The sequence below is a fragment of the Myotis yumanensis genome, unplaced genomic scaffold (assembly GCF_028538775.1).
Source record: "Myotis yumanensis isolate MYYU_CA2020_CCGP unplaced genomic scaffold, mMyoYum1.0.hap1 SCAF_4, whole genome shotgun sequence".
Taxonomy (NCBI): domain Eukaryota; kingdom Metazoa; phylum Chordata; class Mammalia; order Chiroptera; family Vespertilionidae; genus Myotis; species Myotis yumanensis.
The window spans coordinates 45,725,157-45,748,583 of NW_027223755.1; the positions used below are offsets into that span (position 1 = coordinate 45,725,157).

The 23,427-nt window shown below is 34.8% G+C and overlaps 1 protein-coding gene across 1 annotated transcript in view; it reads right to left on the minus strand.

Annotated features, from left to right (window-relative positions):
* EDIL3 (EGF like repeats and discoidin domains 3) overlaps positions 1–23,427 on the minus strand; it is a 411,761-nt gene that overhangs the window by 146,232 nt on the left and 242,102 nt on the right. Inside the window, exon 6 of the mRNA XM_070412295.1 lies at positions 364–545. Within this exon, the coding sequence (XP_070268396.1) occupies positions 364–545 (182 nt within the window). The remainder of the gene's footprint in view (positions 1–363; positions 546–23,427) is intronic.

Below are 23,427 nucleotides of genomic sequence, written 5' to 3' on the forward strand. Positions count from 1 at the left end.
TCTTTGGAAAATCACTTACTACCTCAGTTGATCATTGTGTTCTCCTGTTTTGAAAAATAGCTGGTTGATGACAATAAATGAAAGTATATGTTAAAACACCTTCAGTATTGTAAAAAACACACAAAAAAACCTTTCTTTTATATGTACCTTAAAATAGTGAAATTCATAACCCACAAATTTAAAATTTTTAACCCTCTTATCAATGGAATGTAAGGTTTTCACAGTTTGGACATTTAGACTCTTAAGTAAATTATCTTTTCCTCTGTGACCATGAAGAAAAGTCACCCTGGGCTCTCATTGTGTTCTCTCTGAAGTGACTCTGGTCATTCTTTAGCAGTAACCTTATCCCAACCCGTCTGTTACCTGAATCCATGACCATCTGTCGTTTTCTGCTGCTGTCCAGGCATTTATAAGCCCCTTCTTATTAAGGCGAGCATAGTAGGGATACCACTTCTGGAGTCCAAAAAGAGCTCGGTGGGTCGATGAAGCTGTGATTTGCTGATTTGATATGATTCCACCTTCAATTCCCAGTGGGCCCGAGCATTCTGGAAACAAATCAGAAAAAAAGGACACTGTTATTAGAAATAACCCACATTTGGAATGCGGCGGTGAGATTTGATATGAGGTATTTTAAAAATGATTTTGAATTGTACCATGGCGCCACTTAGGCCACACATACTTTACAGATGTTACTGATCACTACATGAAAGAAATATGCCTTGTTCCTCAGGACATTCTCTTCTTCCTTTTTTTGAGTATGGCAACTGGACAGACATTTCCCTTCTGCGTTATGACTGCATTCTGTACAATTACCCTTCGGCTGGTGATCATGTCAGTAAAAGATGAATGCCCTTAAAAGGCCTATCTCATATTTCATACTCCTAGGGACTGGCATGCATCATAAATCATAAGTTCTCAATAAATATCTGTTGATCTATTATTTCTTTTCTAGCCTTCCTCTAAGTTTGTATCAGAATCATTTTCACACTGACTTAGCGTTTCGTACTACTATGATTTTTTTAACTTACATTTTTATAACTAGTGTCAGTTATGATTTCACAAAAAAATAAGCAATGTGTAAATCTGTCAACATTTAAAAACATTACAATAATAACTTGTGCTATGTTATAAATAATAGAAAATACGTTGACACATTGTTTTTATAAAGTAAACAGGTAAACTCTCTGACATTATACACAACAGTATGTATACCACTCAGTAAATCCAGATATTAAAATACTTATATTTCTAATTTTTATGTCTAAATTCACAACTACATATTGGGATTCTGCACTTATATTTTAACTTTATTCTCTTATTTTTTTTTTAAATTCGTGACTAACAAATTTAGGAGAATTTCCTAATGAAAATTTAAAATAGTAAGATTAAAGCATAAAATACTCAAATGTATGATCTCAGATAACAAATTTGTTTAAATTTTAAAAACAGAACTAGCTATAAGTCCATCTTAAACTTACATATATTTGACTTTTATAATTATTTCATAATATTTCACCAGAATATACATTTAATTTAAATTCAGTTTTAGAAATTCATTAAGCAATATTATAAATAATAAAAGGTAACATCTTCTTTTCTTAATCTCATTAACATTTTATACAATATACTCAATTTTGCTAAATTAGATTTGTACAATAAATATAATAACCCTATTATAAAATATACAATTTTTCAGAATTTCTGAAAATATTAAAAGACCACACTGCCATTATTAAATGCCACTCTATAGAAGCCAACTTGGTCAGTAATGGCCACCTAGCATATTTTATATATTTTACTTACTATTAAAGTCCAGCATTTGTCTGTTATTAAATGTAAACATCAGTTTGAGGTTAAAAATATGAAAGAAAGAAATCTTCAGCTGGATTATCGTATTTTTAAAATTTACAAAGATGTTTCCCACTGGTAACCATTTTTTCATTAAGCAGAAACATATCTCTTTTTTCTATCTCATAAGCAGAGAATAAGTAGCTCTAAGCACATCACTAACATTTCTCCCATTGTTTTAAAGCCTTTAAACACTGTTTATAAAAAAAAAAAAGTACAAAAGTATGTGGATAAGTAACCATCTTAATCAGACTTTATTTGTAAAATGACATTAATACACCAAAAATTGACTCACTGTGACTAATGATTAATAAATCATTCAATCGATAAGTTAAATTTAGATACTAAGATCTTTTCTCAAACGTGTAATTAGAGTTGTTTAGCTCTTCATGAAGGTGTACTATATCATTTTGAAGTCATTAAATCAAGAAGCCATTCATTTTCAGAATTGCAGTATTAGCAGTTACAGATGATCTGATTTTCACTTTCCAAAATAATTAATGTAGAAAAATCAAATGCCTTTGGATTCTTGCTTTAGTTTCCATTTTGTAAGATTTTCACAGACTTCATGAAAGTACTGAGACGTTCATGGTGACACTTTGATTTTAAACAACTTCAGGAAGCTGACTCTTTAGGAATATTGCCATGAAAGGCATTTCAAGTATCCTTGTCCTTGATTTGTGCAGTATTTGGGTGGAAAAGTGCAGCAGGCAGGAAGGCCATTTATTGCAGGCCAGTCAGTAGAATGGCAGACCTAGGGAGCCAGCGTTGATTAATTAGTCTGCATGACAGCCTTAGAAAGAACTCTATACCATTTAGTCCTGTACTTGTAAACACTCTATGCTGAATTGGACACCTTCACCGAATTTGTAACCATTTAAAAAGTGATTAATCCTCAAACCACACTATTTAATGCCTACTTTATCAGTACTCTTGACCAACCTCCCTGTATTGGTTGTGAACTGTTGCATTATCATATAAGGCAAAAGCCATAGACTCCAAATCTTTGCTGTGTCCTCACTAGTCATTCATTCAAACAAACTATATATATATAGTTTACGAAGTGTTTCACATAAGCTGTCTTGTTGTTATGTCAAATTTACAAATACCGTATTTCTTTACTCAGTTCTCAATTCCACATGCTTTTTCAAAAGTAAGTACTTACAACATTCACTTATATCCTGTATGTTGCCAATCAGTAAAACCCAAAAGAAGAAACCTGACTATGGCAGGTGGGGTCGGGGTGGGGGAGTTGGGGGTCTTGAATGAGGCGTGGGTCCACGAGGCATCAGCTTACTTCCTTACTAGTTCGTGCTCCTCAATTTTCCTCATTTTAAAAACTGAGGTTATGATAACACCTAATTCACCAGTTGTGAGGAAATAAAAGGAAAAAAAAGCGCTTTGCCTGTATAACTACACATTGTCAGAAAATAATGGGCTTGGGTCTGTAAAGGCACACGCATGTTTCTCTTTAGCATTGAGGAGGCCCTGGCCATTAGCTCCAATGGAGGAGGTGCTGGGTGTTTACACTGTTACTCCCTTAAATGCTCACAATGTCTTATACACAGGAAGAGCTCAATAAACATGAGCTGAATACCAGTATTGGGGCCTTTATTTTTCTAAACAGTAAACTAATAAGCAAATCCAAGTCTCATTCTTTACTTCACACTGAAAGTTATCAGGACAGCAGCTTTCCTTCACTAATCATTTGGACCACATCAAATGGATGTCATCATAATAAAAGGTTCAAAATCCAATTTCCTTTTGCCTGTGCTATCCACCTCCCCAATGTCCTATTAAATTCAACAGTTATAGAAACTAATGAAGGAGTTGCAATTCAGAATGCAAATGATCATACACTTAAGATTAAGTGACCTTGAGCAGCAAACAATAAGATGCTTAAAAGAAAGATAATATGGAGCTGTAGATTGCTACCACTATCAAATAAAGGAGGGAAGGGTATGAAATAATGGGGAATTTAATATTACATAAGCATTCTGAAGTTTGAAAAGAGTATCCACATGTAATTCCTCACATATCAAAATAATATTTTAAGGAAAAAAGTTATTATGACTATATAATAAATGAGGAATCTTGTGAGGAGGGAAGTTAAACTTGTAAAAGGTGAGTATGGAATTTAAGCCAAAATGCTCTGCTTCATAAACAGAAAATAATATCAATTGATGAAGCAAAGAGTTCAGCAATTCTTCACAAGCTGATTCTGGAATGACCTGTTTTTGTCCTACCTGCTATTGTCATGCTGAACCTGGTGGGCTCCAGTCACATCAACCAGGCTGCAGGGACAGAACTGAAAAGTGAAAACCTGCTTCTTTTCTCAAACCATACCCAGAACTTCCCTGCCCCACACCTCATCCATGTGTGTCCATATGTTGTCCCATAAAATGGGGAGCCCCTTAGTAGTCAGGGATTACATCCCTCATAGTACCTAGCAGCAAGCCTTGATCCTAGCAGACACCTAATAAATACTTACAGAGGAAGTTAATTATGAAATAAATATGAAGGGTAAATAAACAGTAAAAGTTTTAGCTAACATTGTAATACTCTATTTGTGTAATCCTATATAATAAACGGCTAATATGCAAATTGACCAAACAGCAGAACAACCAGTCACTATAATGCACACTGACCACCAGGGGGCAGACACTCAGCGCAGGAGCTGCCACCTGGTGGTCAGTGTGCTCCCACAGGGGGAGCGTCTCTCACCCATAAGCTGGGCTCAGGGCTGGCAAATGCAGCTGTAGTGGGGGGAGCCTATCCCATTCGGAGCCTCTCCCACCTCTGAGGCAGCACTAAGGATGTCTGACTGCCAGCTTAGGCCCGCTCCCCAAGACAAGCTGGCCTAAGCCAAAAGTCGGCCATCCCCTGAGGGCTTCCGGACTGCGAGAGGGTGCAGGCCAGGCTGAGGGAGGCCCCCTGTCCCCCGGTGAATTTCGTGCATCAGGCCTTTAGTTCATTTTATAAAAAATATCATTTTGCCTACTTTCTCAAGAGTATATGGATATAGATGCCTTTATAAATCATCCATAAGCTAAGTGAAGAGGAAGAACATCTCTTTAGTAATAAAAAACAAACAGACAGTCAAGCGGGTTACTTCTTTCAAATAGATGCCACTCAGCCAACAGGTGTTTCAGAAATTGCCTACTGTTATCCCCAGAGTGGGCCCAGTGGCAATTTGATCAGCACAAAATATGGCAGGAGGATACAGGAATCAACATTTCTGATCATTAGATCTGTGTTTGTGCATCTTTGGTATTATGCTTGCTTCTGTCAGACCTGACAATAGTCCCAATTTAAGGATTCCAATCAACATTGATTACCAGAGGTTTTAAGGCATCGTTTATATAATCAGTTAAAATAACTGCATTGCCTGAGTCATCTGAGTGCCTTCTGACCTGCGGCCCTGCTGTTCTGCTGTTCAAACAGACTGAGTAAGTGTGTGATGTCACCTGGCAGGTTGAGCAAGAAGAGCAGCTGGGCCAGCTGGGGCCAAGCCTGACGTGCCCACCGCAGAGCACTCCCCGGCTTTTGCCAAATCCTTGGGAATAAAACAGCTTCAAAGTGAAGTCCTCACTCTGCAAACTCATCCTCTGGAGTGTGGCAAAGAATGGCGTCTGCGTTTTATTGATCTTGTAGCTGACAAGTAAGCAGTGCCTCAAGATGTCTCACATTTTGTTCCTGAGTGCGCCGACTAAGCCTTTCAAATAAGTGAGATGCACGGCTGAATCCGTAACAGAATACTGCTTTCATTTGCTCTATCTCAATCTCCAGACCTCTTCAGAATGAAAGGATTTCAAATTAAAGCCATGTAAGAAACAAATCTCCTTTAAACATCTCCAGTCCTCTCTTTCTCTGAGCATCTCATCTCCTTACAGGAGTGGAGTCCTCTGCTGTGCTTAGCTTAGCACGATAATTGTGCTGAACACAAATGCTGGCAAATGGATTACTGATGATCTCTAATACTGCAGAAATTAATGCTGATTCCAGCATAAACTTCTCTCCGTGCCACTTGGATTGCAGCCTTTCCTTTCTTCCTGGTGTTTGCTTTACTTCAGAGTTGTCTTGAGACCAGGCTCTAAATTGATGAGGGTGAGAACAAGGCCACTATTCCTCACACTGTGGCTCAAGGGTTAAAAGAAACCCTGATGATTTTTTTTTTCTTCTGAGTCTTGTCATCTAAGCCCTCACACATTTGCTATTTCTCTTAGACTCTTATGTTCTGGTGTTGAGGAAAGGTGTCAGAAGAAAGAGGACATGGGAGGGAATGGAGACAGGAAAGGTAAGGTAGGCTGGTATCAGGTAGAGAGCTTATGCACTGCTCCAGCTGTGGGAGATGGGGAGATGGCGAAGGAGCTCCCTGGACAGTGAGAATGTGAAGGGGGACATGCGCACACAGCCTTCCCGGGCTCACTCACTCACAGATTCCTGAGGAGCACCCCCTGGGTGTCAGCCGCCTGTCAAGGCACTGAGAGTGATCACCTTAAAGGGACTTAGAGTGAAAATTCCATTGGTGATGTTTGTTTCTCTCCACACCTAGAGACTACTTCTATATATGAGTGTATAAACTTCACATATGGCCATAGTAACCTTGCTTAGAAAAACTAATCATCGCAAGATCGTCAAAACAGTTTTCAAAAATTAGTTAAGCTTATTTAGGTTGCACATAAAATGTATGTGTACCTTAGAGAAAAGGCTATTTCTTTGCATCAGATGGACTGCTTAGCCTAGATAAATGCGAATTTTCTTTACAGCTTTCAAGACTGATTCTGTGATATGTGGCCACTAAAGAATTTTCCCCATGTGACTAGAAACTGTATTCTATTATTTTCCATATTGTAAAGCTTAAAGGTGTCCAAGATAAATGATGAGAAACAACTATTTGGGCATATTTTTCTCTTAGATAATTAACTTCTTTTATTTCATGCCTTTTGCATTATTTATATTTCCTAAGCACTTAACTCAGTGCCTTACATATTTGTCTATTCTCAATATTGTGGATTAAAGTAAATTAAATTAAAATAAATCATTGCTTTTTTGAATTACTTCTCTTCCTTTGTTGAAACTGAATTAATCTTCTGAATGTAGATACGATCACTCTAAGGATTCAACATACTGGGTGAGTTATAAATCCGAAATGCTTTCCTGGTATGCTGGAATGCTTGAACTATATAGGAATTAGCTCTTGGTGGCAGGGGAAATACAAGGTTTTCAATAAAAAACAGCAATCATAAAATTACAAATTCAATTATCATCCATCTAGCTATTTTTCTGTAAAATGTGGTTATGCTTTTTTCTTCACACTATGTTATCTCAAGTCAATTATGATGTATTATCAGTTTTAAATTAATTGTTTTGAATTCAGGAAAAAATTAAACTCATGAATAAGCTAAATTATAATAGAAAACTGCCCAATAGTATTTCCTGAAGCTAATTTTTTAGCATATTGGTGAAGAATGCTGGTGTTTGGTGTTAAACAGTAGAATCTATGGACTCTAGCATTCAAAAACTAAAATTCTTACTGAGATAATTTATGAAAGTAAAAAAAAAAATCAAATGAGATTATCATCCTATTGCAGTACACAGTGTTGCTACAGGGCAAAAGAAGAGTGCGTTTTCATTACTTAAGATTCATTCTTTCCAAAGAGAGCAGCATAGGGGATATTCAAGTGCTGTGCGCACTTTTGCAGCCAGGAAAGATTTCAGTGACTTGTACTCAGGCTTCCACTTAGTCTGCACAATTCATCTCCCACCAAATATAAAGATAACAACATGGTTTGATGAAACAGTTGTCTGTGGAGTCAAAAGCCTGCAATTCAAAAACTGCAGATGTATTCTGGCTTCCAACAAAAGATCTATCTGAAAGAGCTAAAAGGGGTATAATGCCAAGGTAAATGCTAAAGGTGGGACTCAGTTGCTTCAAGACATGCATTGAATACCAAAGGTAAGTATTCAAGCACTTCTAGGCAGAGGACACACCTTTTAAGTTTTTTGTTTTGTTTTGTTTTGTAAATGCATATCAGGATAAGCACCACAAAGGACCACTTCTGCTGTTTTGTTTTAAGTAATATTATTGGCATGTCAAATACTCATTTTATTTGAGAGATAAACCACAGTCCCAAATTCAAGTATCAGCTATGTAGCTATTTTTTTCTGTACAATGCAGTTATGCTTTTCTTCACACTGGATGTTATCTCAGGTCAAGTATAAAGACTCAGAGTTCCAGAGAAGGGAATTCAAGAAATTAAATAGGAAGTTGTTGCAGATGGCAAGGTGTGGCATAATGGGCTCTCTTTAAGGCTAGAACACTTTGGAAAGTCAGTGAAAAAAAGGATAAAGAGCAAGATGGAACCTGGGAATACATAGTAAATGCTTTATTTATTTGAATTCTAGAGACATCTACATTATGTATTCACTCCTAAAAATATAGAGTAATGTTTGTTATATAGAAAATAAACAGGTATACCCATATAGTCAGAGAAGTATTGAAGTTGGGGAAGGGACTAAAAATTCCTGCAAATAATTTCTAAAAGTCTGCCCTCTAAATGAAAATCTCAGCTACATAGTTTTTTCTCTTTCAAAACAAAACAAAACAAACCAAAAAAAAACCACACAAAAACAACACAAAACAAAAACATATTTTGCCAGCATTTTCAGGATAGAGCTGAGACAGAAGATGAATTCTTGGTGAGAACACACTTACTAATCAAACATTCCTAAAGAAGAAAGTATCACTAAGGCTTTGTACATAGTATTTGCAATGCCTTTGGTAGTTCTGAAAGGGATGATTCAATACAGAATTTTAAAACAAAACAAATGTAAAGCTACGAAAACAAAGGATGATTTATCAATTTTTAGAAAAGACATTCTAGGAGAATTTAACAGGGTAACAATTTTATTTTAAGCCTATAGAAGCTAAGCCAACTTTTCATACATTACACCTTATTCATAAGAGTCATACCGGAGCCCTAACTGGTTTGGCTCAATGGATAGAACGTCGGCCTGCAGACTGAAGGGTCCCAGGTTCGATTCCGGTCAAGGGCATATGCCTTGGTTGCGGGCACATCCCCAGTAGGGGGTGTGCAGGAGGCAGCTGAATTGATGTTTCCCTCTCATCAATGTTTCTAGCTCTCTATCCCTCTCCCTTCCTCTCTATAAAAAATCAATAAAATATATTTTTTTAAAAAGAGTCATACTGGATGTGTTTTATAACATAATGAATATAGGTCAGCCTATTAAAATAGAAAATTTAACTTTTGTTTATTTTCAAATTTATTATATTCAATGACAAACTAGATCCTGATATTATATTGTCTCTAGGTTAAATGTTCATTTTTCATCAGACAATATTTATACAGCTAACTAATAATGCATACATACATTTCAGAAAAGTAAAGATATTTAAAACTCTTAAACCTCAATTTAAATCTTCAGATGCTAAAATGAGTAGAGAATATTTGCTATGTTCAACAAAATATCCATAATGGGATAAACTGCTATTCCCTGGGCTGCTCAAACAGAATACATTATTGTTATGTAGTTTGGCCTAAGGATTATAAATAAATATGCTTCTTATAAACTTATGTTAAAAATATATGATAACTATAAAGTTTTAAAAAACAGATATTCCTATGAGTGCCCATTAGGAACTTGTAAGTTTTGAAAATTGGTCAAAAGGAATTTCATGCTTTTCCTTAAGCTTTAATCAAAAGAAAATTTAATGTTTCTATCATTTTGGAACTATGTAAGACTAATTTATTCCATCTTACCATTTTTCTCATTTGGATAGCTCATCACCTTGGTTTTATATTTATAGAATAAACCAGGAATCAGGTAAAAAGCTTCAAGTCACACACATAAAATAATGCACAGTATTTAACCCAAAGTAGAGATGGAAGAAGTACTAGCATTTGTAAAAATTCCTGTACAAATAAAGAAAATAGTGACTTGGTTTTCTTAGGAATCCTTCACTTTAGTCAAATGTTTCAAAAAATAGTAAAATCAGTTATTTTATAACTTGATAGTCATTAGGATACAGCATCATGCAGCTGTTATTTTTAGTATACAGGAATTATACTAAAAATAGAGAGAACCAAGGATATAAATTTTACCTGGGTAAGACAATATTTCATTAATTATAAATTTTTATTCAATTGCCCAAATCCTCTTTAACTACAGAAAAAAGAAATGACTGTGTGAACAATAAATTTTTCAGCCCGGGTGTTGTGATAATATATCCTGGATGGCTTAGTACTTTTAAAAGTTAGCTGCTCAGCTAAAAAACTGCATAGGTAAAAAAATAATTAGAAAAAATTGCTTTATATTAATAGATTTACAGGTTCACAATATGAGTAGAATATAAAATTTACAAATATAAGTAATTTATTTGGGAAATAATTAAGGTAACAATAAATGTACATGACTGGGGATTGCTGATTTACACTGAGTGGCCAGATTATTATGACCACCCCATCAGTACTTCGTTGGACCACCTTTTGCCTTCAATACTGTGGCGATTCTTCTTGGCATTGACTCCATGAGATGTGGAAAGAGATTCGAGGAATCTGACACCATGCCTGTTGAATAGCACTGTGCAGTTCTGTGAGATTTGATGGTTGTGGAACCAGCTGCCTGATGGCTCTTTTAACTTCGTCCCACAAATGCTCAAGTGGATTGAGAACTGGTGATTGTCGGGGCCACCTAAGCAAGGTAAAGTCTCCCTCATGTTCTTGAAACCACTCCTGCACAATACGAGCACTGTGGCATGGCGCATTGTCTTGTTGGAAGAAGCCATCTCCATTGGGATAGGCCATCAACATGATAGGATGAACTTCATCAGCAACGATACTTAGGTATGTTGTGCTATTTAGACGTTTATAATGATCTGGCCCTCTAGCAACTTCAGCGTGAAATTATAGCTAATTTGCCTACAAACGTCAGGTGGTCGTAATAATCTGGCCACTCAGTGTATATAAAGTGACTTATTCAGTCTTGGCAAATTTTCTATTATATCAGTTCATCAACACTGTTTTCATTGTAATTCTGCTAAGGCCATGAAGGAAAATGCTGTACCAGATATGTTCATTTAAAAAAAAAAATGGGTGATGCTCATGTATAGCAAAGTATGAAAACCATGAGTTAATCGTATGTTTACAGGGTGAGTAATATCCACCGTAAGTTTTCTGCATAGGTCAGAAACAATAGATGGTACACACATGGTAAACAATATGACAATAAACATGCACTTAGTGAGAGGCAGCTCTTTTGTTGTTGTCATCATTGCTGTTTATTATAAAGCAAACGTTAAAAGTCATGGATGTGGGAAATTTATTTCCACGGTGACTACCCGGAGACCCATGGACTAAACACATGTTCAGCCAGGTTTTATACGCACTCCCTTCTTATTCAGGAAGTAGATCTTCTACTCCCTTTTTCTATGCGAAATATTATTTAATAAAAATTAAAATACAAACATAAGCGCAATTATTAATCATGAAAAGTTCCTGAAAATGATTCAAATTGTCATTCACTTGGCAGGTCCTTATTATCATATTCATCATCAGGTATTTCTGTCACCAAAGCATTCAGATTGTCAGATAAATCTCTGCCTTGGGGAAATATAAACTACAGTATATTTCAGACTCACTGGAAATAAAAATCACTAATTAAATAATCTGTTTTTAAAATTGGTCTGTGCCTGGCAGGCACTTTTCCTCATTGTGGCACAAAATAGGGATCTCCTATGGAAAAGTCTCATCTTAACTCTTTGATAAAACCAGATTACAACTCTGAGAAGCACCTTTATAATCAAGTTTCTTTCCCAATTTAATATCTGAGTAATCCTATCTTTAGGTTAGATGGAGATGAAGTTTTAGCTGGCGGCAATTTCATTGCAATAATCAAAGAAATCTCATTTCCTCAAGTCTATAACTGAGAGTAAAGTAACAAACCATTTCCACCCAAATTGAATAATACTTGCTTCCCATATCCTCAGCATAGCCTTTCTGTTTCATCATGACTTATTTTTCCAATCAATGTGAGAAAAATGTTGATATTCACTCTTTCAGATTTCCAAGGACATAAAGGGGATGTATTGGAAGGAAAATCATGAAATGCCACTTAGCTCCTAGCTGACTCTTTTCCTGATCTGATTTTGAGATATAAGAAAACCGTGCATAATACTAGTGTCTTAGGAAGTGTCATATACAGAAAGCAAAAAAAAGAAACTTCTCTGCTCTGAAGGTATGAATCTTCTTTTCTCTCACAGACATTCCTGAAGAATAAAATTAAAGCCTGCACATATTACAATGAAAATATGTCAAGCATTTCAGCCTCAAAATAACTCCTAGAATAGTAGGTTTATTTCCAATTGTAATTGAAGCACCTGAGACTCAGAGAGGTTAAGTAATTTCCCTAAAGTCACAGAGCCAGGATTTGGCCTAGATATATCTATTACCAAAATGCCCTGATAAATATTGTACTATAATATGTTGGGGACATTCTGTTTGCTGTGTATGACTTAAGCAGGGTGGGGAACCAGTGAACAATTATGGGGCGCGGCTACAGTGTTTTGGCCAGGTTCAAGCCTCGGACTAATGAAAGGACAGGGTCCTCTCATTGCCACGTGCAAGTCCCAGCTGGAGGGCAGGGCCCACCCAGCACAATCATAGCCAACAGCTGTGGTTTTAAGCTTGAACCTATGGCCCAAACACGTAGCCCCACGTGCCTTGTGCAAGAAAGAGTTCAGGTGCATATAGTTAAGTGAGGTTGAAACTCACGAGATTGCTGTAAACAATGTGATCACACCCCTACTTTGCCTCGTGGCATCTGCTATAAAATAAAGACACGGCTTGTGGGCGCTGGCGCTGTCTCCTCATCAGGGAGCAGCGTCCCACTGAGACCCAGCTTTCATTCTCTTATCTGTCTTTCCTTAATCCTTTCAACACCCCCACTCAGTTTACCTTTTGGCCGCAACAAACAATGACAAGAAGGGCATTTAGTCACCATGTTTATAAAGACATGAGTAGTAACGTGAGTCAGGTTGTGCTCATCTTCATGGTGTTTCTGCCACAGCTTGTGAATTGAATTAAGAAAATAACACCAACTGTTATTCATTCAACATTTAACAAATATATTTTGAACTTCTCTGTGCAAGGCAGAGGCATAACAAATATTTCAGTCCTTAGTCTTTTCAGGTTCAAAATGACGATCAGCTGGTAGTAGCTTAGCAGAAACTAATTTCAAATTAGCATCATTTTATAACTAGAGGCCCATAGAAAAGGACTGTGGTGAGTGGCCTTCCTCAATTATTTCTACAGCTTTAATTTTTCTCTCTTTGGCTGTTTATTTTCTCTCTACAAAATAAGAACTGGTTTCAAATTTTCACTTTTAAAAATGCCAACTAGGCACAGGCCATCCTTCTCAGTTTAACAAAATGCTTCAGCATAAAGCGTGGAAGCACTAGTTTTCAGTGTTAACATTTTCCAACATAAAATTAGCATCTGGGTACGTGTCACATTTGTCTAATTTAGAATACAAAGGTAAAGAGTTTATGGATAATTTCCCAAATGTTTATTATTAATTTATCAAGAACTTTGTATCTAACCCAGGATTGTTTTTGTAGTTGCTGTTAAATTTGTTTCCAATATCATTGTACTATAGGTGCACAGTAATCCTTAAACAAATACGCAAACACAAATTAAGCATTCATGCACATCAACTTGGATTTCCCCAGTATACTTCTCTTTTCTATCAAATTCACATTAATGTAGATTCAAGATAATTGCCTGTGCTAACAGATTAAAAAGTAAACATAAATAAATGTATTGATTATGTTGACTCTACATACCTTGCAATCACTTTAAAATTTAGTTTTAACTCCCATTTCTCATAAGCATGACTAATTAATAACATGAGTTATTAACTCAAACATGATATTTGAAAGTTTTAACTTATTTTAATATTCTCTGGTAAAGGCGGAATACTAAAAAAAAAATCCATTCTAATAGTAATTAAAGTAGCCTTGCAGACAATTTACTTGTTTAGTTAGCTCCTGTTGTTTCAAAACTGGAAGTACCATTATATTGTTGGGAATAGAAAAACTGTGACTAGAATGTAAATCAGTAACTCCTTTTTATTTCTATGCTGTTAAGTGTAAGACCAACCCTATTAAATCTTTCTGATATTTTCATTTTTAAAAAATTCAGTTTAAATTGGAATTAAATGTATATAGTGGTCTGTTCATGATGTTTAAATAAATGATAATCTGCTTTCCATTGTTTTATGTTAATCAAATTGATGAAGGCGCACACCTCCCAGTTTCTCTCTCTCTCTCTCTCTCTCTCCTCTCTCTCTCTCTCTTTCTCTCTCTCTCTAAATAATTCTTACTAAACTCAAGTAAATCTTGGCCATTCAAATGCCCAGGGTTGTCAAATGTCCAATTTGTCTAAGCAGATATTTTAGGTATTACAGAGACAAGGAAAAAATACATTGAAGAGAATGTCTATTCTTAAAAATCACTTTAGATCTGAAATTGGATTGGACAACTAGACACACAGAAGACAGACTCTAGAAAGAATAAAGTAACAAGAAATAAATGTTATGAGCATAGCCTTTGGTAGTATGCTACATGTGGTGGAGTTAAACTCCATTTAAAGAAAAAGAAATTAAAACATTAATTTTGTGTTTTCTAAATGTTCTTTTTTAGATATATATTACTTTTGTACTAAGGAAAATGTTTTAAAAAAACAAAGGGTCTTTCAAAGCACGTGAAATGTCAAGAGTTTTCTAAGTGGACAATTAGAGATGCTGTCACCTGTTGCTAAGTGGCATCGAGATGCTCACTAAGAACTACTTGATAGATAATTGTGCCTAAGAGAACTGAGCTCCTTTTAAAATAAGGTAGGTGTGTCTGTGTGTGTGTGTGTGTGTGTGTGTGTAGTTTTCAATTATTCTTAACACATGTCCACATTTGTGTAGGATAATCTCTGGGCAAACACATGAGCTTCTACAGACCTGCCTGACTTAAATAATGGTAAAGTATTCATAACCCCTAAGGAAAATACAACTGGACAAACCTGAATTTATGCACCACTTGCTTTAGCATTAATCTATATTTTTATTCTATATATTTAAAAATAATTACTTGAATGGCTTAGCCTAGATATAAATGCCTGCTGGCAGTACAATTTTTGGAATGGTCATGTTATGTAAATGTCTGAGTCATTGTTAATAGGTTTCAGTTAGACAAAGGTCCCGTGACTGTGTACCATTGTGGATATCATCTTAGGAATTTAGGATGCCTCACACTTTCAGAGACATTAATATGTTCAAATAAAAGGCAGGTATTTTAGAAATGAGGAAACATATATGATTTATGTTTATTTTTCTCTTAAGGGTGCTTTTGTTCACTTTAACAATTTCTTATTCCCATATTCCTGGTATAACCAAATGCACTACAATTAAGCAACCCTACAGCTGGTACAGTAAACCAGAATGACAAAATTCCTTCTTTTAGGTCATACAAGAAGCAAACATTTGAGGGATTATTACAAGACGGAAAAAATGGAATAACGGAAAGTGCTCATGTTGTGTTGAACTTAAAACTATTAACAATGGTACAATTACCTTCCCTGGTCTTTAAATACAGGTTAGTGCCCACTGGTAACTTAGACTATGTCACCTCACTGTATGGTTACAAACTTTCTAAACCTATACTGCTGGTGGGAAGCAGTAATGGGTTCATAAACACAACCCTGCGAATACTCCTCTGCAAACCCATGACAAAAAAATGTAACTTAAGAGCATCATCTGCAATGGTACTTATATTTTTTACACATGGAGCTAGAGAGCAATATTCAGCAGAAAGGCCAGGAACAGACATTCAGTGAAAATGGCTCATTTGTATCTTTAATTTCCAAAGCTTCATCCATATTATACAGAAGGAAAAAAAAATATCTTTTGAAACCAATAAGCTATTAACTCCGGGTTCTGAACCTTTTCTATGCTTTGGATCCTTTTATCAGTCTGATGAAGCTTAGAGGCCCTTTTAACAGAAGCAAGACATAATTATCAAAATACTTTAAAATGTATGATATAGTAATATGTGTCCTCTATTAACATATTAAACAATAGAGTTAGTGGCAGTTCTACTACAGTTTCACATTATTGAAAAATGTAAATTATATTCCCAGATATGTATAATGTGGTATGAAAATATCTGTGGTTTCTATTAATGACACCCATTGGTACTGCTAATACTATGATTCACTTTTGTCCACCTTTGTAATTCTAATTTTGAGGTAGCCATTAGTAAAAATAAGCATATGATTTTTTTCATCAAAGGGTACAGACTCCTTGATTTCTATCCACCCATCCCTTGAGGTCCTGTACCTTAGGTTAAAATTTTATGGTAAGTATTTAAAGGGTGGGACTGAGAAAGTTGTTATATTAATCCCTGTTGCAAAGTGCTGATGTTCTGTTAACAATGGTAGAATACAGAAATAATTCTAATGGGAAAGAAAATGGCACAATTAAGTTAACTGCTGAGTGGATATGTGGTGATATTTATATGCCAAATAGCCATTTTATGGATGGTTAAAAATTGTGTGCTTGCTGGAGAGAGTGTACCAGAGAGAACATAAAGTGAATTTCATTTTGAAGACACCACCACAGATGTCCTTGGGTTTCCTGGAGCTAAGCGCTGCAGTTACAATTTCTGGGTGTTTTGTAGTTAGATAATAGTGCTGAGTATTTATAGGCTTCCTTATATAACTATAGTTCCATCCACTTCTCTTGTCAGAATAGTTTATTTTCTGTCCCTGCTCCTGTTTTCCTTGAATTTTAGTATCGGATTTACTGACTTTGCTCTGGTTCGACTTCTTTTTATAGAATCATATTCCTCAAGTTCAATTTATTTTTAAGTTGGGTACTTTATGGGTCCATTCCCTTTGGAGCTCTAAAAAGAATGTGTATTATTGACCAGATAAAGCTATTAAGGTAACTATTATGAAATTTATTTTTAGGTCCTTGGCCACTTTAATGGCTCTTTGGGGTTTAAGATACGCTCAAAGGAGAGTGCACCACAACCTGAGAGGAGCGGCCTGTGGCTGTGATTTCTTCCTCAGAACCTGCTCAGTCTGAAATGGTTGCAATCTGGTATCTCTTCTACCACCCATTGCAATTATTTAGTCTCAACTATTTGAGACTCCAAGTTTCAAAAGTATTCTTCAGGTATCCATTTCCTTGACCAGCTTCTGTTTTGGAAACATTTTTCCCCTTGCTTTAAGTCTTTATTCTCTATTTCTCTGATTGCTCTTTTAGTATTTTGTTGTTGTTTTGGGGATTTTGTTGTTGTTGTTGTATCTTTGCAGATAGAATTTCTTTACTTGCCTTAAATTCTATCTTTAACAATCTTATGCTCTTTACTCTTTTTACTCTCTCCCTTGGCACTAACATTCAATCTTACCACTTCACCATTCTCATCGGATCCCTAAATCTAAATCTCTTACTGCCAGTGCTTTTCTGAGCTATCACCTGCTGTACTAGCTGTACTACCTTAGCAGCATGTGCCAAATGCACATACAATTCAATATGTCCACGCAGGAAGGAACTTTGTTGAGACCCTGCCCTTCGGTGGAAGAAGATTGCTCTGAAGATGAAACCCCATCCATGCACATGGCTCTCTGTCTCGCATGCAGCTGGAAGCTATCACTTCCAAGTCAGTTGCACAGATTGAAAACTGCAGCAAGGGGCACTACCCAACTTATCTCCAGGGTGGCCAGTAAAATTTTATTGCAACTATTTGAAATCCTTGGGCTTTCAGGAAATCATAGAAAATTGTGCACATTTACCAAAGGATCAGAAACCATTTATATTCTTTCCTTTCTTGCATTTGAGAAAAGCATTTATCTCTGCTTTGCAGTGGATGAGATAAAGGCAGAAACCACTGTGGTTTGTGCCTATAGTGTCCACATTAGGAAATAAGGATTTTCAGCCTCACTTGATATTCAGATCGAAAAGTTCACCTAAACACCCCAAAATGCTATGTAAACATGTGCAGAGGATAATTAATTACTGACCCAGAGAATATATTTTAACCATGTTCCCAATATACCTGTAAAGTCTTAGGGTGACTTCTTTCCTAGTAGTTTCCTTAAAGAGAAATTTTTGTTTTTCTATATTATACATATTTTATTTGGGTTATCTCATCCCCATTTTTAAAGGCTGAGGGTATTTTTTCAATCATGCACTACAAATCTAAATTTGATGAGGGTGATATCAAGTTGTCCTATCCTGTTCCCAAACTCTCCTTCTCTCTGCCTGCTTCATCTTTCTTTGTCTTTGAAATAGGAATTATGTAGTAGAGTTTGAGAATAAATGCAAGACTAAATTTTAATCCCCGAACATTTGTAGTTTAACACATAATGGGAATGAATAATTTGGAAATCAAGAAGGTTTTACTGGATGTTTCAGTAATTATTTGCAATCAAATACCAAACTGTCAGGTAATGAGAATCTGATTCAATTTGTTAGAGGCATTTAGCAAGTCCTAGGGGGTCTATTTGAGCATTTTGCTGATTTTTTTTCTGTCTTTTCCTTTATTAGGTTATCACTTTAAGGTATGGTGGGTGAACTTTTAAAGTGTAATATGTCTGTACGAAAGTGCTGGGCAACATTTGGAAAAATATACCCAGAGGCATCTGATTAAAGATGGATCTTCTGTGTCAGATACAGAAAATCCAATTTGGTTTTGTCATTGAGTCAAATTTTTTTGCGTTTATTGTTGCAAAGACCTCATTCTGCTGTGATGCTGAAATCATTTTCTCCCTTGAAGGCTATTGATAAAGTTGCTAAGTATTCTGTTTATTTGCTTTGATAAACTTATTATATCTTTAAAAAGAAGTGGAAAATTGTTATAATCAGTATCTATTCTCAAATATTTATAATTATGGTTATATCCATTTATATCTGTGTATATTTGTGGGCAGATTTTAAATATTATGAACCTTGGATTTAACATTATATACAATCAATCCTGAATATAAAATTTTCATCAATTCATAGTCTAGTTATTTTATATTATGTTCACAAAAGGTGACAGCCTGAGGTAAGCTGTCCCCCTGTCCTATTGATGTTAGAGATTAATTCTTATTTTATGTGTGTAAGAAAAGTAATCTCACAGTTAAGTTAGGCAATGCTTTCAAAGACAAAAATTATTGTGAAGGCATGCCATTTCAAATTTTTACAACAAAGCAGATATGTTTTATCTCAAATGAAAATAAGACTAGAGTTAATGATTATTTTTCTTTTTCTTGGATTTCTTGATACATTTACAAAAGTTAGAGTGTATTTTGGTATTTTAAGAGTGTCTGTGGTTGCAGATCAAGGTAGTTTATAAGGTGGATTTTTAATATATAAATATTCCTTGCCATCAAGTGGTCTTTTTTAATATATTTGCCTTTATTGTGAAATAATTGCCACAATTAGTCTAGTAACACCCATCACTATACATAGTGCATTGACTGATCTTGACCCCACATTGTCAAGGCCTAAAAGGTAAATAAATGATTATCCTAAAAACCTCATCACATTATGATTATACAATAATCAAATCATCCACAAATATTAAGATTCTATGGACAAAGGATCTGTTTATCCTTGAGCATACTGTCCTTCTCCGAAAATCCTCATCTCCACCATGCTTTCTGTGTGTGTTTTTTGTTTGATTTTTGTTTTGTACCTACTATCTATTCTTCTGTTCTTAGCATGACTGTCACTTCCTTAAATCCCTCAAACAGAAGAAGCACCCCTGCCCCAGCTTTCTTCTTTTCATGCATGGCACTCGCCATGTTTTATAATTTGATTTTAAGCAATTCTTGATTTTCTCTCCCACACTCTATAAACTGAGAGCAGGAACTGAATTTATTTTAATTACCAATGCTGCCCCAGCTGTAGAAGGTGGCTACTCTTTGATGTAATTTGGTGAATGAATTTGGTCATTCAGACATGTTCTCAAAACTCCCTACATAATTATGTTAAGAAAATAAAACAAATATTTGTGGCTACTTTATTTGATCACATAATTTAATAGATTCACATACTGGACTTATCTAATTTTTCTATGAAATATATCTGGGAATTAATCTCAATTTTGACTTCCTTATAAATACTTATTTTATATTTAAAACTATTTTATATCAGAATATCTTTTTGCTTTTATAACTATGTCATACCTGAATATAGAAGAGTAGGAATTCAGTGCTTTATGGTATAGAACTATATATAATCTTTGACTATCTATATAGAAAATGAAAATACTATAATTGACTTTCCATGGTTAGTTTCTGTTCACCATTCATTAAAATACTTGATCAAATAACAGAGATAACTTATGATAATTACAAACATAAAGACATAGATAAAAAAAATAATATGAGGTCTTTGTGGTTCAGAAGTATGTTGTGATATAGTTCTCAAAAACCAAAGCAACTCCTATATCCTATAATGGTTTTGGTTGGACTAATAATATCTCTATTAAAAATTATATTATTATCACAGGATTTCCTCAAGTTATGCCCTTATAAATCATTATAACTGACTTCTACACAAGGTATTCTCAAGTACATAGTAACTATAGATAGGCAAGTTGAGTCTAATAAAAATTTTTAAATTGTACAAATTTATAACAAAATAAAAGGTGAGATACATTAACAATGGCTCTTCAAATAACTCAAATATAGGTTTGTCTATTTTTATTTATGCAATTATTTGCTTATTTACAACACTTATTGGCCTAGGCATATTCCTAGTTACTTTATATATAGTATTAATTTTTAAAAAATATATTTTATGATTTTTTACAGAGAGGAAGGGAGAGGGATAGAGAGTTAGAAACATCGATGAGAGAGAAACATCGGTCAGCTGCCTCCTGCACACCCCCTACTGGGGATGTGCCCAAAAGCAATATACATGCCCTTGACTGGAATCGAATCTGGGACCTTTCAGTCCGCAGGCCGACGCTCTATCCACTGAGCCAAAGCAACCAGGGCTAATTTTAACCTGCCCATCAATGTAAAACAAATGGGATTACTCATTCCATATTCAGATGAGGAATGCGAGGCTCAGAAAGAGCAACTAGTTTGCTCACACATACAGTTCCAAAGAGAAAAAGCCCAGAGTTGAAACCCCAGCTCTACATGTATGCAGAGCCTATGCTCTTTTGAAACTCTTACTCTCAAGTGCAAGTGTTCTTAAAGTGCACGGTGTCATCCAGCGTTCCTTTACCCCTACATGGGCCGGGGTCATCATGCAGCTGCAATGCCTGGGGTAAGGCAGGGCTCTGCAGTTTACTAGCCATGTGGGCTACGCAAATCACTGTACTGCTCGGTAGCAGAGTTTTCTCTGTAAAATGGAGCCAGTGATAAATAAAACCTAATACAAAGAGTGTTAAGAGGATTAAATGAATTAATATTTAAAGTACTTTGGAGAGTGCTTGGCACATGATAAGTTAAAAGTCTAAATTAACATCAACATTATCATATGACAATTGGTGGCAAAATATTAAGATATAGTTGAGTGTTTATAGTTATTTGCAAATTTGTCTTTACAAATGCAATAATTGTTGAGCATAGAAAAATACACATCACATAATTTATTTTATCAATTTTCACTAAGCCTGCTGTTATACAAATGTACTTGGCAGTGAACACTGATATCAAAAGAAAGAGTACATGGACATTTATATAGCATATATTGTATATATTTGTAAATATTAGCTCATTTGTAATGAAGGCCTAGTTACAGCTGCTCAAAAAATGAAGATAGGACAATATTTATAGTTTTCAAAATATATTCACATAAATTATTGCCTTTGTTCTTATAACTTTATAGATAGAACTCTTAAAGGAAAGGGTTGTAGAATTATTTAGGTTACTTTATCAAATTTTTAAAAACCTGGATAATTTTGACATTTGGAAACATCACTTTATCCTCAGCTGAAGATTTTAGTTTTCATTTTTTTTTTACTAAAACCCTCTGAAATCATACAAGTCTTAATACTTTCCAGCAAAATAATTTGGGGATGTTGCATTATGAGAGTTCCCTTGGTAACTATCTTAATTTCCACAAATAGCGGCAGCACTGGAATGAATATGAGTACCATTTCTGAGACTTAATCATGTTACATTTAAACACCCAGGAGGGAACTGTAGATATCTACTGTGGGGCACATAGTCCAATAAATGAAAACAATCCCAGTTATTTTTAGATGCGTTAACTAAAGTGCTATCAATTTCCACTGCAGGTACTTTAGCTTAAACACCATGTTCCGTTAAATGCACATGGCACAGCATATCTGTTATTGTGAGGATAGGTTTCCATTCCAGTTCATCATCATTTTCCTTGCAAGCTGTTTATGAAAAGGGCTGTCTGAACACTGGAGTGTGTATCATTTACAAGCAACAAGAAAAAATAAATTAAAACTTTAATTAGAAGAATTGCTGGAATACGATAATAAATACTATGGGAACAATAAAATGATTTTCACATATCAATCAAAAGTAACTTTAATTAAAATAAAATGTAGTCAAATGTAATCAAATCCTACATAACAAATAAAAAATACAAACATAAAAAATAACTGAAATCTGCTCAAGTCAAAGATAGGTTATCTAGAAACCTACATTGAAATTCTTTAAATGATAATATTATGCCCTTCACCAACCTATAAACATATTTATTAAATAATTAGTGTAAAATTATAGGTATATTTTTCCAAGTATGAAAACATTTGTTATTAACATTTGATATAATTATACTATTATTGAAAATGTTTAATAATTGATTTACATCATATTATTATCACATAATTGAGCATCATGTTAATAACAGATAGGGTTAGATATAAATTATAAATTTATTCCTTATAAAGTGCTGAATAGCTATATTAATTAAATATTTACATTACTCTAAAGAAATCACATTGATTTTTATATAATATTTATTCAAGTAGCAATCAACATAAACATCATGCATTCACATGTCTATTGATTAATTGATATGGATGAGAAATAAATAACCGATCTAAGATCATTTATCAAAATGTCTGCATGGGGAATTGGCATATAAAGAGAAACAGGTTCCCTGTTTATCTCTCTTATTATAAATCCATCTGCATAATCCCATTGCAAAAATAGAATTATAAAAGGTCCTATCAAGTCAAAAGGAAACAATTCAACTTGCAATATTATTTGGTGAGTACCAACTAATATACCAGGTTACATAGTATTATACTGGCAAAAGCAGCTTTATAATACTACTTAAAAATAGAAAGTCGGGCAAAAAAAGAACTTGATAGTGGTTGAAGGCACTGAAAAGTCAGATACCTCCCCTGTGGGTAATGAACTCAGAGTGCTAAGTCCATTCATTCATTTAGCAGATATCTGTCGAGCACTTATTGTTTGCCAGTTCTATCTAGGCAGTTGTGATTAGAACAGCAAAAATCTTCCCCTCATAGAGCATGTACTCCACTGGAGAATTAGTCAACAAACAATATTTAAAAGTAAA